At 44.0% G+C, this 18,601-nt stretch overlaps 1 protein-coding gene across 2 annotated transcripts; it reads right to left on the reverse strand.

Annotated features, from left to right (window-relative positions):
• Window positions 1-2,160: 2,160 nt before the first annotated feature.
• LOC308581434 (C-terminal-binding protein 2-like) lies at window positions 2,161-17,093 on the reverse strand. Of its 2 annotated transcripts, none has more exons than XM_081183804.1 (9): window positions 16,819-17,093; window positions 13,611-13,765; window positions 12,918-13,062; window positions 11,066-11,272; window positions 8,984-9,198; window positions 7,953-8,083; window positions 7,709-7,836; window positions 6,970-7,090; window positions 2,161-6,456 (listed from the first exon to the last, which is right to left on the reverse strand). In XM_081183804.1, the coding sequence occupies exons 1-9, from the start codon at window positions 16,865-16,867 to the stop codon at window positions 6,288-6,290; spliced, it is 1,320 nt and encodes a 439-aa protein (XP_081039930.1). In that variant the 5' UTR covers window positions 16,868-17,093; the 3' UTR covers window positions 2,161-6,287. The 2 variants fall into 2 exon arrangements, with proteins under 2 accessions (XP_081039930.1, XP_081039931.1); XM_081183805.1 differs by lacking the exon at window positions 16,819-17,093 and adding an exon at window positions 15,872-16,100.
• Window positions 17,094-18,601: the final 1,508 nt, after the last annotated feature.

Consider the following 18,601-nt stretch of genomic DNA (forward strand, 5'->3'; position numbering starts at 1 on the left):
TACACAAATATGGCCTTAAGACAAGTAAGCAAAAGACAATGGAGAGGCTTTCCCATTTCCTTCCTCCTTGCAGAGAAACATTTGAGGTCAATTTAGGAGTCAAAATGGTTGCTCTTTGTAAACAAGCATTTTGGTTTCCCTGCAAATGTCCTGGTCCTCAAACACTCGGTGCTTCAATCAGGAGGAAACTGCACTTGCAGAGCTCAGGCGATGCTCGATTTCAGCATCGATGTTGGCCCTTGTGGAAAGATAACTGTCAAGGTAAGAAAAGTGGTCAACATTTTCTAACACTGCACCATTAAGTTGGATTTGTGGCACTGCATAGGGTTTTTTGTGTGCCTGTGGTGCAGCACTTTGGTTTTTTGGATACTGAGCAATAGGCCAAGCTTTCCATAAGATGTGAAGCTATTTAAGATTGTTTGGAGGTCATCCTCTGAGTGTGCACAAACTACATTGTCATCAGCATACTGAAGCTCTATGATGGAAGTTATGGTAACCTTACTCTTTCCTTTCATCCTACTCAGTTTAAAGATTTTTCATCTGTTGTATGATTTCTACTCCGGTGGGGAGTTTCCCTTAGACAATGTGTTGGATCATGGCGATGAAGATAATAGACTTGGAGTGATAACTCATCCTTGTTTAATGCCTGATCCCACTGTGAATGGTTCATTTTGAGAGCCATTGTTATCCACAATTGTTGCAGTCATATTATCATGGAGGATGTTCACAAATTTATCTGGGCAGCCAATTTTCAGAAGGACAGTCCACAGGACAGTGCAATTTACAGTGTTGAAGGCCTTAGTAAAGGTAAAGGTACCCCTGCCCGTACGGGCCAGTCGTGACCGACTCTGGGGTTGCGCTCCCATTTCGCTTAAGAGGCCGGGGGCCAGCGCTGTCCGGAGACACTTCCGGGTCACGTGGCCAGCGTGACGAAGCTGCTCTGGCGAGACAGCACCAGCGCAGCACACGGAAGCGCCGTTTACCTTCCCGCTGTAAAGTGATACCTATTTATCTACTTGCACTTAAGGGTGCTTTCGAACTGCTAGGTGGGTAGGAGCTGGGACCGAAAGACGGGAGCTCACCCCGCTGCGGGGATTCGAACCACCAACCATGCGATCGGCAAGCCCTAGGCACTGAGGTTTTACCCACAGCGCCACCCGCATCCCGGGTGGCCTTAATCAGGTCAATAAATGCCACATACAGGGATTGGTTTTGCTCTCTGCATTTTCCTTGCCAAGCAGTGAAAATCATATCCACTGTCCCCCTAGAATGTCGAAAACCATTTTGGGATTCAGGAAGAATATCCTTGGATATAGCTAGGAGATAGTTTGCCAAGATCTTTGCAATAATTTTTCCAGCCACAGCTAATAAAGAGATGCCTCAATAGTTTCCACAATCCGTTCTATCATCTTTTAAAAAAATAGATTATTTTGCATCTCTGAAGTCTGCTGGGATCTCTTCTTTCTCCCAGATTTTTTTCATGAGCTCTTGAAGTTGTTGTGTAAGTTCAATTCCGCCCACTTTGAAGACTTCAGCAGGTATCCCATCAGGTCTGCTGGCTTTGTTGCTTTTCATTTGGTTAATAGCTGTACACAACTCGCCCAGATTTGGACATACTGCAAGCTCATCTCCAATTTGTTTTTGTGGGATTTGTGAGAGGACCTCAGCAGCTACAGGGAAGTTGCCTTCCATTGACACATCAACTTTTTATTACCATTTTAGACTTACCATATTTCTCTTATCTTAAAATTTTAAGAGACCACATACGAAGTGCCCAGGATCCGGATCTGCCTATGGAAGGAGGCAGGTCAAAGGTAACTTTCCCAATCCCCTTTTCTTCCCAGCTATTCCAAAGGTCAAGAGACATTTCTGAATAGGGTAGACTGTGATGTGCAGGGATATAGTGTAAAACTGTGCAGATGCATCTCCTGTGAGCAGAAACTATACTTACAGAAGTTACTTCACTATGTGTTATTTCTCCCTTTCCCCATAATGCCCCACTTAGTCACTTTGCACCCCACCCCACTTCTGCAGGTTAATCTCTAGAGCCAACCCATCAAGTTTACCAATTGCACAGATTTGCAAAAGTTGTAATGCAGACACTAAATGGTTAGTCAAATACATTGTAAAGGGAGCAACACAGTGAAATGAGAAAACCCATTTGACCATAAAGGAAATATTTATTAAAATATAATCAAAGAAACTGTCAAACTTCTAACAAAAGCCAGGAGAGAGTTGAAGGGAGAAACATCTGTACAGGAAACATCATTGGAAATGCTTTTACATGCTTTATTGTTTAAGTTTCACAGTTTAGTTATTGGCTACAAAAATATATTTCTGAAACTCTGAGTCCTCTATAAAAAAAGCTGGTCAGCAACAGCAAACCTGACAAGCAGAATATACCTTAGGACAGAGTGAGCTCCTCCTGCAGATAAGCTTGGCATGACCCAGGGCACTCCTGCCTCAATGTTAGGAACAAATGTTCTTTGGGATTAAGCTCCACATTAATTCTGAAGGAAGTCTCTTCTTCCTCCAGCATGCATAAAACTTGGAGCAAGGAGTTTCACATCTATACATGTGAGAAGGGGTCACTGAACCAATGTTTAGTGTCAGGAGAGAGACTGCACTTTAGCATTACCCTTTCTTGTGGCAACTGCTAGTCTGAACCAAAAATATACCATGATGTGCAACTGGAGCACTTTCATCAGCACCTGGCCCATCCTGCTTTCTGGGGAAAAACCCCTTGATTAGCTAAGGAGTCTCAAACCTGATCTGGATCCTCAAGCGATGCCACTCTGGCAGTTTCAAAGTTGTTTTAATTCCCAAATGTAGGTCTAGGTAATACTGGCTATCTTTGAGGGCTTAAGGCTTATACAATGTTCACCAGCATTCAGAGACTGACACAACCTTATCATTTATGTATTTCTAGTATGCCAATCAGCACGGTTTCTACAAAACAAAAGGCTCAGTGCTAGCCAGCTGGGATATTCCCAATTTCTCTCCTTATGGAGGTTTTTACCTGATAAGTCTTTAGAGGTATTCATGTGTAAAAAATAATTTTGCTTACTAATATATGGTTGCCACTTTTAATTAAGTGTATCTTACACTACTCCCTGAAACAGGCAAGATGAACAGACTCTGGGCAATCCCACAACTGGGGACCTTGATCAGAAAATATTACAAACAGAATTTAGGAATTGCCAGCAGCAAGCTGAGCAGAAGACGTTGCTGATTTTCTCTGCTTGTAATACAATGTGACATTGGGGCAATAGGCATCCTATTCTCCACTGCAGGAATGCTCAACCCATGGGTTGACAGAACTTATTAGTTGGGTTGCAACAGGACAGTGAAATACATCAGTATCTCCTATCCAAGTATGAAATCTAATCAAGCTTGGTATCCTGAGAATTTCAGCTTTCATTTTTTAAAGCACATTCCTGCTCTTATGGTTGTAGCCAACAGCTTGACAATGCACAACTAATGTTGAGTAAAGTACAAGAAAAACTAACAGGCAGAGTGGCAGGGCACCAGAGCCCTGCAATTCTCTGCTCTTCCTCAATGGCTATTTCCTACCGTCTTTCTCACTAATCCCAATTTCTCTACAATTCCCTGCCGTTTCTGTAAAAATACCCTAAACATGATGGTCTATTGGAAGCAGAAATATGCACATTTATATTATTATGAATCAGAATTTTGAGTGCTGTGTAATGGGGAGGTTGGCGGAGAATACACACAACCCCGAACTGCCCTCTGGAGTAGCACCTAATGTTATGGCTATCTGAGGCACATCAGCAATGTGTGAATGTTTTGTAGATTGGGATTTCTCCTCAACAGATTGTGAAATGTAATACATGCAGCCCACCTCACAGCTGGCTAGTTTGCCCACTACAGAGAGCAGAGTTTTTCAAGGGCTGGTGCGGACACAATTCTGGCCCTTGGCTCAGGCCAACAGATCAACAGCAAACAATAAGATCACATCTCCGTCTCCTCTCACAGATACATTCCTTTAGCTCTCTTTGCCCTTGTTTAGAGTTAGCTCTGAGCAATGTTAATCTTGATTAACACAGATGTGAACCTAGATTTTGGAACTGAAGTTGGGGAATGGTGCGGGCACAGGAAATTTACACAGAAGAAAGGAAGGGGTGAGGAAGTGTCTTGTCACACAGGCTACTCCCATTTTCTTTAACCCAAGTTAAAGGCCAGCATTGTGTTATATTTGCAACAACCCAAATGGCAATGCATTCCAGTTTTCAGGTTGGTTAGAGCAGATTAGTATGCAGATCAAATAAAAAGCTGAAACTGTTATTTTTGCCCCAAGTTAAATCTCTTCAGAGGTGAAGGCTTCACTCAAAGGTTCCCCACATTTACTGCCACACACGTAGCACTAACATCTGTTAGCATGCCCCCCCGTGCACAGACTGCTAAAAACCCTGAGCGACCCAAGAGGTATGTGAATTTTAAACATGAAGTCATAATCATCCAAGAGATTATAAAGCTATTGTGCCTCCCCCACTACCAGAGCCTACATTACACCAAACACTTCCAACTCACATTCTAACAAAGCACACACTACAAGGGCACCATATACCATCTCACAATACAAAAGTAAGATTTTTCTTGCTCGGCGCTTCCCTCACTTGAAAGGGATTCTCTGTACACCTGTCAGTTAGCACTTGGCATTGAAGAAATCCTGCCAATATCTGCAGACAGTCTTGGAAAATTGGGATGCTTGGGGACATGCTAGCCCATTACCAATGTTCAGTTGTAAGCAAGATCTAAGATGAGGTTTCTACTCCACCCAGTTCCCAGGTTACCTGGCTGGCATTTTGTTTGGAAGAAGACAAGGGGAAGTTGAATTCTGATTACAACAAAACATTCCTATTCTTCACCCCCAATTGTTTTCTGAGCTTAATACTTAGGCGGTCTGATGATAAGCCATAACATTTTCCTAGTCAAAGAGTTCTGTAAAGTCCGAGCAACATGACAAGGCTATCCTCCAACAATAATAAATACTTTGTTTCATTATGAACTATATGCTGTGTGGACAGTGCCAGGGAATAAGAATTTATTCACCTCATAAGAGACAATGTACAGCACTAGTTCTGCCTTTAAATCTGGTTTAAATGCCTTGGTTAAAGCATACCCCTGTTGTTTTTTAAAAGGCAACTGCCATAGTTTGCCACAGACCAACTATTTCTCCCCAAGAAGAATCTGTGTGGCCACCTGTAGGTTTTGAGAATGAATTCTGTTGGTTGGTTTTTTTGCAAGACAAGGACTCAATTCAGAGAAAGGGGTTGAAGTAAAGAACTTGAAAATTCAGCACGCACACACCTGGGACATTTCATACTAAACAAAAATAAGAGGGAACAATCCTGGCTTGGCCTTTGATGCCTGTTAAGAGACAGGTCAACGAGACTTAGGTCCCAAGTTAAGTTCTAGGATTTCAGCATAATCATCTTATTGTAGCAAAGTTGCACTAATAAGCGTGCAAAGAGCAGGCATTTATGTAACCTGACACCTTGAGTTCTGAAACACCTCCTGCCTCCCTATATGGAGCTGACTCCTCATTCCCTGAGCTGGGCCCAAATCTCAGTTGAATCTTCCTCCCTGTAACTTCACAAGCATCTTGGCTGTCGATGCAAATTCTCTGCACGTCTTGAAACACAAATAAGATTCCAAGCAGAATTTCCAATTCACTCTGGTTCGTATAATTACTTACCCCCAGCATCCTAGGAGCAAATCACCCACCAAGCACATCAGTTAACAGCATACAGGCAGGCCAAAGCAGTAAATGCCCACAACTGAGCCAGGGCTCCCCTTCCTACCAAGCAAACCTACATGCGCACCTTCCCTCCCCATTACAGTGTACTTTGCCCCTTGTACCTGAAACTCTGCTGACCTTCAACCTAAGAAACCACCTTAAATTCACAACAGTCTTGTTCTGGAATCACTGGAATTCTCAGTATTCTACTCAGGTACTGTTTTCCCGTATATCACACAGTGGAAGGCAGGGGCAAGGAAACCTGCATGTTAAAACTAAACATTACCAAGAGGGTGAAAAGTCACTGCTTCATTGCCCCAGATAAGGAAAAAGATTCACCAAAAGATTTAAACTAAATCTGATATAAAATATCTGTTTAAAGGCAAGAGCTAGAATTTGCCAACAATGAAATGCATTCTCCTGTCCGGTGCGAACAGGAAACAGTCCACAGGGATCACAATATGTCCTAAAAAAAAAATGGAGGCATTCCCTGCTTTCTCATGGGGGGATAAAGAGAACAGAGATGCTACTGGTCAGTGGAGATTTCTCTGTCTGGCTCCAATTTGCTTGACTCTCCTGGAGAAGGGGTATGGGGTGCAGAGTGAGACACAGAGGGAATACCGTGAGGTACAATCCCCTCTACTGGTGGCTCTGGGAGCCCTGTGGCTGCTACTCCCACTACTCCTGGAGGAAACCTGCCACAAAAAAGAAAGCACAGGGTGATTACAACCCAGGGATTACAATCCTTCAAGGTTTCACCGGCATTATATAAAAGGCATTCAGAAATTAAGCAATTAAGTGAAGGTTGGTAGGAAATGGCATTACAGTAAATTCTATTACAGCTTTAACTTGGCATTTATCAGGCCACAATCCTCTGGCCACTATCCTCCGAAGCAGGTTTGTCTTAATTGCTGCAGGGGTAGAGCTACATATTAAAATCATTACTAGGGTGCCTAGCCAGTAACCCATCTGAACAAAGGTCCTGAAGCCCTCTGGCTAACCTGGGTTGGTGCTCTTTGTTCAAGAGCTACAATCTACAAAGCAATGCAGCTTTATTTCAAAGGAGTTTGCTGCCAGAAAGAAGGTGGACAGGGAGGCTGGGTCAGTCTCACAAAGCTAGATAACTTTTCTGAATACAATCCTTTTGAGACCTGATGTATAAGTGACCTGTGCAAAAAGCTATTGGTAAAAATGCATGCACATCTCACCTGTAAGCTGCAGCTCCGTTAAGCTCTGGATGCACAGCCGCAGGGTCAATACTGGACCACTGAGCTGCTAAAAGCAAGTACTCCTTATTAACACAGTTCCTCAAATGATCAGGTATGACACCTAAAACAAAGTCAAAATACACAGAGGTGTATTAGATGCTAATGCCAAAGTTATTTACACCCAAATGTCACAGGGGAAAGATACCCTAACTGCTTCTCTACTTTGTATATAGGATGAAAGATAGATCCACAAATATAATATGAAAAATAAGAATGGTGTAGTACAAGAAAAAAATTGCTTGTTTCTTCCACAGTGTTCACGAGAAACGATTCCCTCAACTGCGGTTTCTAGGTGCACCAATGCCGTTAGACACGACTGCTGTCAAGAAAATCCACCAAGGCATCACTCCATGTTGAAACAGCACCAAACATCTCCCAAACACCAGGGTAGGAAAACAGTCTAAGTCAGGCATCCCCATCCTTCAGCCCTCCAGATGTTTTGAACTACAATTCCCATCATCCCTGACCACTGGTCCTGTTAGCTAGGGATCATGGGAGTTGTAGGCCAAAACATCTGGAGGGCTGAAGTATGGGGATGCCAGGCCTAAGTGGTCTAAAAAGCTAAATAACTAATCCAGTGACTTGATTTTCACCTTCACCAATTAGGCAAGGAGCTCCATCACAACAGTTGTATAGACCTCTCCCAGTGAAACAATCTCTGAAGCAAAAGCAGAGCTACCTGTGATGGCTCTTCGGATCTCCTTAGCTGCATCCTCTCTAGATTCAATGGAGGCCTGTTCACTATACCAGGCTGTGTGAGGAGTACATATCACGTTAGGAGCATCTTTGAGGGGTCCATTCGCAAAGCTGTGATGTAGAGAAATTTTTTTTATTATGGTCTCTGGCAGCCCTAACACTTGGAGAAGGAGAGGTGAAAAGCGGTATAGGCTGGCAGCAGTACAAGGCAATAGTGGAGTTGTTACCTGAAGGGTTCCGACTCATGCACATCCAGCGCTGCCCCTCTGATTCTCCCTTCCTTTAGGGCTTGAGCCAGGGCTCTCTCTTCAACCAGTCCTCCCCGAGCTGTATTCACCAGAAAGCAGCCTTGGCGCATCTGCAAAAAAATATATAGGCTACTGCTGAGCTTGAATAACCTACTATTGAGTCCAAATTACATTATTGTTAGTAAAATTTAAATGGAGCACACTTTAAAAGGAGTATGGGACAATCAGGACAGAATAGATTTGAAGTATTTCCCTCACACACATTCTGAAATACACAATTTTCCTACTTAAAAACACACCTAGGGCTCAGCACAACATCACACAAAAATTAGCATAACTCTTCAAAAGGTGCCCAGGGAGCAGGAAAAAGAGAAAAGAAGGGAAATCTAACAACAGAAACTTGGAGGTGGGGGGACAGACATTGAAAATAGGGCCTGAGAGGTTCATCATCTGTCCATTCTCTGCACTCTCTCCTCCCTCCCCCAACCAGTCCTTCATCACCAACCAGAACAACTGCTTTCAGGTCCTGTTGGGATCCCTCTCAAGGTTTTTTAAAGTAGTAGTTGAAGAGAACAGCCAACATTTGGATCATGGGATGACAACAATTGGGAAGAACCATTACTGCAAACTCATATAACAGAAGTACAAAAATTAGACCTCAAATGAAACAAGCGTTGAGTCACTATAGTATAAAACCACTCTCGCTCTAAAAAGAACATTGAGTGGGCAAACCGGGAAGAACATGACATTAAAAGAATCTAGAGTTGTTTGAAACAGTTCAGTGCTGTCACTGTTCTTTGCTTACTCAGCACTGCCAGTTACAGAGTTTATTATATATAGACTGAAGCCAAACATTTGTTACAGGCAGTTTCTAATCACAGAATCAATCTATTCACAACAAAAGAAGCCATGCTCAGCAGAAATGCAAGCACCAGATCCACACATTTCAAGCTTTCATGAAACCACCCTAGAGCAGCAACCTATACTCCCAGCACAATGCAATGTTGCACCTGTTTAATGGCAAAGTCATTGATGAGGTGGTGATTATGTTCGTTGAGGCTGCAGTGCAATGTGATGCAGTCACTGTGCATGAGCAGATCTTGCAGGGTGCTCATCCGCTGTAACCCCAGGGAACGCTCCACTCCATGAGGCAGATATGGATCGTAGAAAATCACATTGAAGCCAAAGGGTTTTGCTCGCAGAGCAACTGCTTGCCCAACTCGACCTTGAAAAAAAGGAACATGTTTTCACCTGAATAACAGCAAAACACATTCTTCCCAAAGAGCTAAGTCATTGGGAGGAGACTTGGAATGGCCTAAGAAACACTATACTCTTTTTTTAGGGATAGGGAGAAGGGGAGGAAAGACTGACGGTGGGCGCTGAGGTCTTCTGTGTATTCTCTCCAAGGAAACAGACCCCACATATATGCAACAGCTGTGATCAATGGACTAGTTGAGCTTCTTTGCAAGCGCTGCTGAGAGAGTCCGAATAAGACTTGCAGAAAGCAACTGAAGTTTCGATTTTACCTGATTGTTCACTAGCGTCTTTCCTAACTTGGGGCCTTCCATGTTTCGGACTGCAATTCCCATCAGCCCCAGCCAGCATGGATAATAGTCAGGAATGTTCGGAGTTATAGGCCAAAACACTTGGACAGCCCCAAATTGGGGAGGGCTGCTCTACCAGATGAACTACTGGCCTAACTAAATATAAGGCAGATACCAATGCCACCCCAAATCTATCAGTGGGAACCTCCCATTCTCACTAGGAGCAACAAAGTTGAACTACACTACCAACAAGGCAGAAAGGGTGAATCAACAGGAGCGTCATTCAACACGTGACACCCATTTCTGCAAACTTTCAATTTAACGATTAGATAAGTCTCTCCACATCTAGTAAATTTTCCATACAGGTAACTCCCCATTTTCCCCGGGGTTATATTCCAGACTTCCATGCACGTCAGTGAAACACGTATAAATGGGGAGCACCCTGGAGAGTCCATGGGGCTTGCAAGGAGACCCACCCCAAAGCCCGAAGAGGACATAAGAAGCAGTAAAGGATGTTTTGGGTTTAGACATTCCCTCCTCACCTCACCTCCTGTCTTTTGCCTCTCCGATCCTGGTTTGCAGTAGAAGCACAAACCATAGCAATGGTTTGCCTCAAGCTATGAAAAGAGGGAGAGAGCTGCCACACTGCAAGGCTCCTTCACTACAGGAGAGGGACTGTGAGCAACATCATGGGAGGCATGACTCTAGGACCAAAGTGAAACTGTAAAGCTCCCTTGTTATTTTTGCTATTGGATGCTTGATGTTGTTTATGTAATCTTGGTATATTAATAGTACTGAAAAGTTTATTAGCTGTTGTTATTATTTATTAAATTTGTATACTGCCCTTCATCCAGATCACAGGGTGGTTGACAACATTATTAATTAATTTTATTTTATTTTTTATACCCCGCCCATCTGGGCGGCTTACAGTATATCTAAAAACATAATAAAAATATCAAAGCAATAAAAACCTCCCAATACAGGGCCGCCTTCAGATGTTTTCTAAAAGTTACGTAATTCTTTATCTCCTTGACATCTGAAGGAGGGGCGTTCCACAGGGAGGGCACCACTACCGAGAATAATACAAAATGAGAACACAAAATACATAATGCCACTCCTCCCACAAAAACATTTAAAGGCCATAAGGCCTAGTTATAGAGAAACATTTTCACCTGGCGCCTGAAGATATGTAATGAAGTCAACAGGCAAGCTTCCCTGGGGAAAGCATTCCACAACAGAGGAGCCACTGCAAAAAAGGTCCATTCTTGTGTTGCCACCCTCTCATGGAGGAGGCACACAAAGATGATGATGATGATCAATTATATTTGCTACTGTATTGTATTGTTTTGCTATGTTATTATGAAATAGTTTTTGCACTCTTTGCTTTTGAAATGCATTCCTGTTTTCATTGCTGCAAGCCACTTTGAGCATTAGTTTTTGTGGGAAGGCGGTATACAAATAAAATGAATAAATGAATGTCTGATCATATAACTCTGAGCAGTTTGGTCTAAACTATGTCTGTATCTCTAGGAGCAGCCAATTTCTTACCAAGGCCAATGATGCCCAATGTCTCCCCACGGATACGCACAGCACCTCCAGCCACCTCTCTGATTTGCTCCATACTTGAGGCTCTGTTTCCTTCTCGCATGGCCTGGTGGAGCCAAGTAACCCGACGATAAAGGTTTAGAATGTGGCAAAGGGTAGAATCAGCTGTCTCTTCCACAGAAGAAGAAGGGACGTTGCACACTGCAATGCCTACGGAAATAGGAAGAGGCTAGTACAATTCCCAAACAATCTCAATACAGATGAAGAAAAGAAGGGATTCCCCAACACTCCAGAGCTACAAACAAGGCAATATATTTGATACTGACACAAGCACATTGCCCAACATTTTAATGTACAGCAAAATCCTGTTCCCACTATCAACACCATGATAATTTTGGGGGACAGGAAAACTCTCTGTCACAATCAGGCAGTTGGATGAAGGAGAGAAGAAGCTGCATTGCACCAAATCAGGTAAGTAGGCTATCTAATTTAGTCCTGTTTTTATCTGATATTAGCTGTCCAACTTCTGAGGCAGAGGTTCTCCCCAGCCCTGCTACCTAAAAGATTTTAAACGGTATATATCAGTGACTAAACCTGAGAGAACCTTCGATTCACAACATATGTCACTTACTATTTAGCTATGATCTATCCACAAGGGACTCGATTATATACCACATTTTTCCGTGTATAAGACTAGGTTTTTTTCCTAAAAAATAATGTCAAAAATTTGGGGGCGTCTTATACACGGATACACCCCTGCACACACCATTTTCTTAAACCGAAGTCCCCAAGAATAGGGGCCATCTTATACATGGGGGAGTCTTATAGATGGAAAAATACGGTAATGTTTTTTCTTGAAAACACTTGTCCTTGTGGAAATCATAGCTCAGGAGACGCTATAGTCTAAAAGCGCAACAACACTCAGTTTGGCATTAAATTTCAACACTTCAAGAAGACTATACAGACAGACCACCACCAAAACTCAAGAGAATTTAGGTTATTCAGAATGACAAGAGTTTAAGGCTAGGACTGCAGAATCTATAGGAACTCCATTAGATGGCTCTCACACAGGTGTTGAGATCAGTAGCAGAACACTTACTGCTTTTAAGCTAGACGTACACCTAGAGTACGTCTATACTATACTTTTGTATTGCGTTTGCTTAATTAGTAATTAGGTGTCATGGACTTTGAAGACGCTTGAACTCAGGATGAAAGGGATAAACGTGCTAAGTGGAAGGCACATTTGGCAAACTCTCACCGTGATCAACTCCCACCCAGAAACCTATGTCCTCACTGTGAAAGGACGTGTGGATCCAGAATTGGCCTCCACAGTCACTTATGGACTCACTGTTAAGACCGTGTTCATGGAAGACAATCTTACTTGGCTACGAGTGATTGCCAAAGAAAGAAGAAGACTACTTATTAAAATGGTTTACATCTTGAACCAAAGCATCCTCGTGTGAAAAAAGGCCCACTGAAATCAGTAAATTATCTCCCCATAAATCGGCTTAGGACCAGAAAATTAGAAAATTACAGCCTTAGCCAACATAGCAACCAGAACATTAGCAGCCTGCAAAAACTGTTGCTCAAAGCAAACACAAGTACTGTGTTGTTAGTGCATGTCCTCATAGGTCTGCCACTACATGCAACAAGATGTTTTTAAATAAAACAGTGGCACGCTTTGCAAATTTCTCTCTCTCTGCAATAGCGAGCACTTCATCGCTTCTTAGGAGATTATGATTTTTGCTAGCCCCCAATTTAGACCCAGTAAACTGAACACAAAGAGGCAGTGCACATGTTTTCACTCTATGTATTCATTTATTTTTTAGAAAATATTGCACTGGGATCACCATACCTAATTCTGCAGCTGACTTGATATCCACATTGTCATAGCCACTGCCAATTCGCACAATGACCCGGAGAGCTTTGAACTTCTCCAGGTCCTGGCGCGACAAGGTAATGGTGTGGTACATCAGAGCCCCAACAGCTTCATTTAGCACCTATGGGAAGACAGAACAACAGAATAATGCTTGCTCCACAGCATTCGAACTAGTCAGATCAGGATTCTGCAAACCCACTTACTTACTTGATTGCCAGCAGCAATGCCCCTCCCTGCCCCATGGTGAGCAGCCCTGCCCCACCCCACACACCCAGCATAAGGATCCCTTTCCCTAAGTTCTGTGAAGCAGTGGTTTTTGCAGAAGACACAAGCAGCATCTCAGGGCTTTTACAGAAGAAGAGAAACCACTCACTTTCCCTCAACTTGTCTTGAGTTCCCAGTGAATTCAAGGGAGGAGTTGTTTCTCTCCCTCCCCCATGGCGTTCTGAAGTAGACAGAAACAACAAGCCATAGAGTGTGGCTTCTGCACAAGCTCAGTGTGAAGTCTAAGAAAATGCATCACCCTCCCACAAAATCTCTGCTAAATTATTTGCAAATTCATTGGGCTTCTGCAGAATTTGGGGGGAGGGGGTTGGAAGCAACTACAAATAGTAGCTAGTTATTAAAGCAATAACAAAATGAAAGATATTCTTGTTTAAGTGTGTTTACCTTTTCATGGATTTCCTGAGTTGACTGTGCATCACAGAAAGCCACTGTGGCAACATCCTTCAGGATGGGCATCTCTACAGTGCAATCTCTGCCATCCAGGAGGGCAACCAGCGGACGGGCTTGCATTGGGCCATTACCAATAGGAGGCCTTATACCTACAGGGAAAAAGCATCTTAATGAGCTGCAAATGTGAGCATGACAAGATTCTTATGTCAGTCCTAAGCAAACATCACCAAGAATTTGTAGTGAAAACAAATGTAAGGGTTGGGGGAATCAGAGAAGAGTCATAGCTCAGTGCTAAAGCACATGCTTTGCATGCAGAAGGTCACAGACTCAATCCCAAATATTTCCAGAACTGAAAAACACACCTGTCTAGAACCCTAGAGAGCTGCTGCCAACCACTGTAGACATTATAAAGTTAGTATGCCAGTGGTCTGATCTGGCACAGGCAGCTTTCTGGGTTGTTTTTAGTAGTATGTGTTTCTTACATGCAAAGGCTCCCATGAATCACTTGTGTCATACCAGCATGCAAACATTGCCTGAATTCATGATGCATGCAGCGCCCGGAGGGCCCATAGATACTTGCAAACTATGTAACCAGTTCTGAAGTTTGGCTATTCACAGACCTTTTATAAAGTCAATGATCATATAACAGATACTGATAACTCATTCACAAAAGTATGCAATTTGGGAGTTATCTGTAGAAAAATAAAATTAGAAGAGCTCTATTTTTCACAAGTTACTTTGAAGGAAATAGGTGTAAAAGCAATCTGAGAGGAGTGTGGAGAAAAGGCAAACAGGTATTCTTAAACAGAAGCAGTGTCTCTAGGTAACCTATACAAAGTGATTACAACCCACAAAAATGACGCTTTGTACTTTGTGCTCATTTCAGGAAGCATGCAGTTGTTTGAAACATGCAAACTTAAAACCAAAAATTTAGTCTGAAACAAACCATAGTTAACCACAGTTTGTCTGTTAGGATGGCACAAGCTGTGGCTAAGCTTCCAGACTCTCAGTCCAGAGATTGAAAAGTGTATCTGCTTGTTCTGGTGAACAGAAGCCGCCTCAGGCTCATCTTGCTATCCACAGGGATAATGATAATCAAGCCTTACAAAGGAGTAAATTCAATAGAGAGACATTGCCGAACACCATGCACAGAATCGTGCTGCAATACAAAACAAGGACCGTTTATCTAACAGAGCTCAAACTTCAACCATGCATGCAACTAGTTGAAGGGGAGGGAACTGACAATATGTTTTGAGGGTGAATCCAAAAACCTTTTGAAAAACTGGACCCACGCTCCCTAGTTAAGACATTGTGTGTGTGTATGTGTGTGTGTCCAGGGGGTACGGAGACAGTACAGTTGATGCCTGAGTCTAGTCAGTAAAAATCTAAGATAATGAAGAAGTGAGTGAAGAGCTAAGCACTCTGCTTTGATAAATCACAATATCAAGGAGGAAATGAGACATTTGCACTTGCATCAGCATCTTCCCATGTCTCTTTAGGGTGCTACACAGATACAGGATTATTTGTGCAATAGGGCATTATACACAGAGTGTCACCTAACAATGGTCCAGCTCACACATTAAAGCATCCTGATAAGAAACCATTGTCAGGCAATTAAAGGAATTAGTCACAAGATGAGGCAACCACTGCATAAGAATTAAGAAAGCATAATGTCAAATAACAGCTGAGCCAGTAACACAACCCATTTCTTCGCAATTCTCTTTACTTTCAAGTAACCACACATCTGCTGCTGAACAGATGAAGTTCCTTACTCTCTTTTCTAACTTTACTGTAGAACAGTCTTGCAGATGGCCTCTTGACTCAGGGAAAAAACAATACCTTCCAGCCTCACTACTTAGATCAGACTGGGTTACTTTGGCAAGCAGACAAGCTGAAAATTTATATGGAAGTCTGGGGAAGTGGGCGGTGGCTCCAGAGACCATATTAACAGTACTCCAATTAAGAAAAAAGGGGCAATGACACAGAGTCTTAAAAGGGGGCTGTGAATAATGGACTGATTCCAGACTTAGTCCAACTTAAGTCCCATTGAATAAATGAGACTTCACTTCAACTAACCTAATCCAGATCCAATACAATTTTCTGTACTTTTCAGTTAGACTAGCCCCCCAATCTCCCACACAATGCGAGAAGACTCAGGAAGCACCTGTCAGAAGCATCAACAGTTTACTTGGGAGAGGTTTACTTGGACTCTCCTATGAGGCACAACCCAGCTGCCAGAGCTTCTAATGACCTACCACCACAGCACAGCTTTTGCCAGATTCTGCCAAGATAAAAGCTGTCAATCTCTTCTGCTCCACTTTGAAGCATTAGACAGCTGTTTCCACACCCTGCTTTTATGGAATTACTTTGTCTGAAAATTCAAGCTACACTATGTCACCTTATAGTTCTATTTCTCCTACAAGTTTGAATCCACTTTACTCCGAGTCTAGCACACCATGGGAGTAAAACTGCTAGTAGTAGTAGTATCCCATCTTTTCCCCAGACAGGAACTCAGTGGCTTATGTAAATTAACACAGATAAACTATAAAATGCTAAAAACATATAAAGGGTAATTGTTAAAAAGCAATTAAGCTCTAATAGGATTAAAACATTATAAGAAACAAATCTATTAAAATGCAGATAATAAAAACAGCAGTATTAAGAGCCCTTTCGGTTTCTGGTCATGAACTTGTTAAGAGTTCATGACCAGAAAAGGAAAGCCCCCGTTCTCTTGGCCTTGGCTCTTTCTCCCATCTACAATACAGGGATAATGCTGTTGGGCTACCTGATCAGAACACCGTTAAGATTTCTTGAGGCGGGAGCATGTGTAGCCACCTGAACCGCTCTGCAAGACCGGAAACGGGATGTGGCTGCCTTGCTCATGTCTCCCTAAAGGGCAGGGAAGCATTTGCACTTGGGCTAATCCTGCTCGTGTACACCTTCAGTCTCTGGACGGATCTGGCAAGGTTACCAGGAGCTAAGCTTTGAGTGGGGAAAGGGTCCAAGACCCCGTTAACTGAAAGGGGCGTGGGGGGCGCGAATAAACCCTCCGCCTGAAGTCGCCTGTCACTGACGCGGAAGGGCGACGAGATCCTCCGCCGCTTGGCGGAAAGGAAGGCGCTCGCTGGCCCCGGGGCCAGGCCCCTTCCCCTTCCCCGCCGCCGCCCAGCCAACGCCTCCCTCCCTCCGCCCAGGGCGTTACCTTCGCAAATGCGGTCGAGCCTCTGGCGCTTCACTTTGTGCCTGTCCATGGGACACACCGAGGCAGGCCCGCGCGACTCTGAGCCCGGGAGAGGCGGGCGCTAGGGAGGCGCAAGCTCCGGGACCGGAGGAGGCGGCGGCGGCCTCGCCCCCGCCCAAAGACTCGCAGAGGCGGCGGCGGCGGCGAGCAGCCCGCCTACAGCCGGAGGAGAAAAGGGCGGGGAGGAAAGGCCAGGCCAGCTCAGCGGATGCGCTCCGGGCGCCGTCCTCCTGCCTCTCGCCTGCCGCGGCCCTCCTCCCACCGCACGTCGCTCGCCACCGGCCTCCAAAAGGGAAGCGGAAGGCCTCGGCTGAGTCCGCGGAGGGCAAGATCCCCGTCGAAGCCGGAGCGCAACGGGCTGCGCAGCCATAGAGTAGCGCGCCCAGAGCGGCCCCCGGAAACCACCGATTACTTCCGGTCCTCGGGGCTCTCCAGCGGCGCCGGCCACAGTCCTGTGGAGCCAGGCGCAAGGCTAGAGCAGCAGAGATTCAGGGGCGGCGAGGCAGAAAAATTTAAAAGTAAAAGCGAGGCGTGGTTAAAGGTTCTGGTCGCGGCAGTATGTACTTTGAAGCAGTGATACAAGGATGTGTTTCCCTCACCCTCTCCGCCTCTTTAGGTGCCTAGTGCAAAGCAGAAATTACTGAGGTGCAGCAATGAGAAAAGCTCCCGTTGGGTTTGTTTCAGCTATAAAGAACCACCACAGCTATAGCAGTTTATTATTAGGTGTGTTCACTTCCCGCCTTTCTTCAAGCTGTATGTAGCATGAAAACATTAGCCAGGTCACCAGTGCTCATAATGGGTACCATACAGGAATTCAAACAAAAACAATCCTATCGCAATAAAGCTATGGCAGTGGGCATTTTGTTGAATTTCTGCTTATGTAGCCTTTTAAAGGCACAGGTTTCCCATCCTGAAGCTCAGCTCCATATATTCTAATAAAATCTTTTTTATCCCAATGAAGCCGCCCAAGGGGTGCCATTAAGGCTCCCAGCCTGTGTGTGTGTGTGTTTGCACACACACATGTGCAGGGGGGGCACCAAACTGGGTCTTTGACCTAGTTCTGCCCCTGTCCAAAAGCTGTTTTTAAAAATTATTACTCTCACTTTTTGTAGTGTCTCAAAATAACTTACATAAAAAGTTTATGTGTTTTTGTGTGTAAAACCTTCCCTTCACTATAAAACATGAATCCAGTCTCAGCTGTTCAATAGTTCCCTTTTCTCTATACACTTCTCCTTTGGGCATGTTTTCCAGTTACTCACATATGGTCTGCTTTTCCGACAGTCAGGCAAAACATACAATCTTTACAGTGTAAGAAATTTAGATTCTGCTAGAAGGATAGCATTACTTGAGTTGAGACAAGTCCAAGATACAGACTTGTCTCACCAGAGTGGTGCATGCTCTAGTTATCTCCCACTTGGATTACTGCAATGTGCTCTACGTGGGGCTACCTTTGAAAGTGACCCGGAAACTACAACTAATCCAGAATGCGACAGTTAGACTGGTGACTGGGAGTGGCCGCCGAGACCATATTACACCGGTCCTGAAAGACCTATATTTGCTCCCAGTACGCTTCCAAGCACAACTCAGAGTGTTGGTGCTGACCTTTAAAGCCCTAAATGGCCTTGGCCCAGTATACCTGAAGGAGTGTCTCCACCCCCATCAATCAGCCTGGACACTGAGGTTCAGCTCCGAAGGCCTTCTGGCAGTTCCCTTACTGCGAGAAGTGAGGTTACAGGGAAACAGA

This window comes from Podarcis bocagei (assembly GCF_964188305.1).
Source record: "Podarcis bocagei genome assembly, chromosome: 2".
Classification (NCBI taxonomy): domain Eukaryota; kingdom Metazoa; phylum Chordata; class Lepidosauria; order Squamata; family Lacertidae; genus Podarcis; species Podarcis bocagei.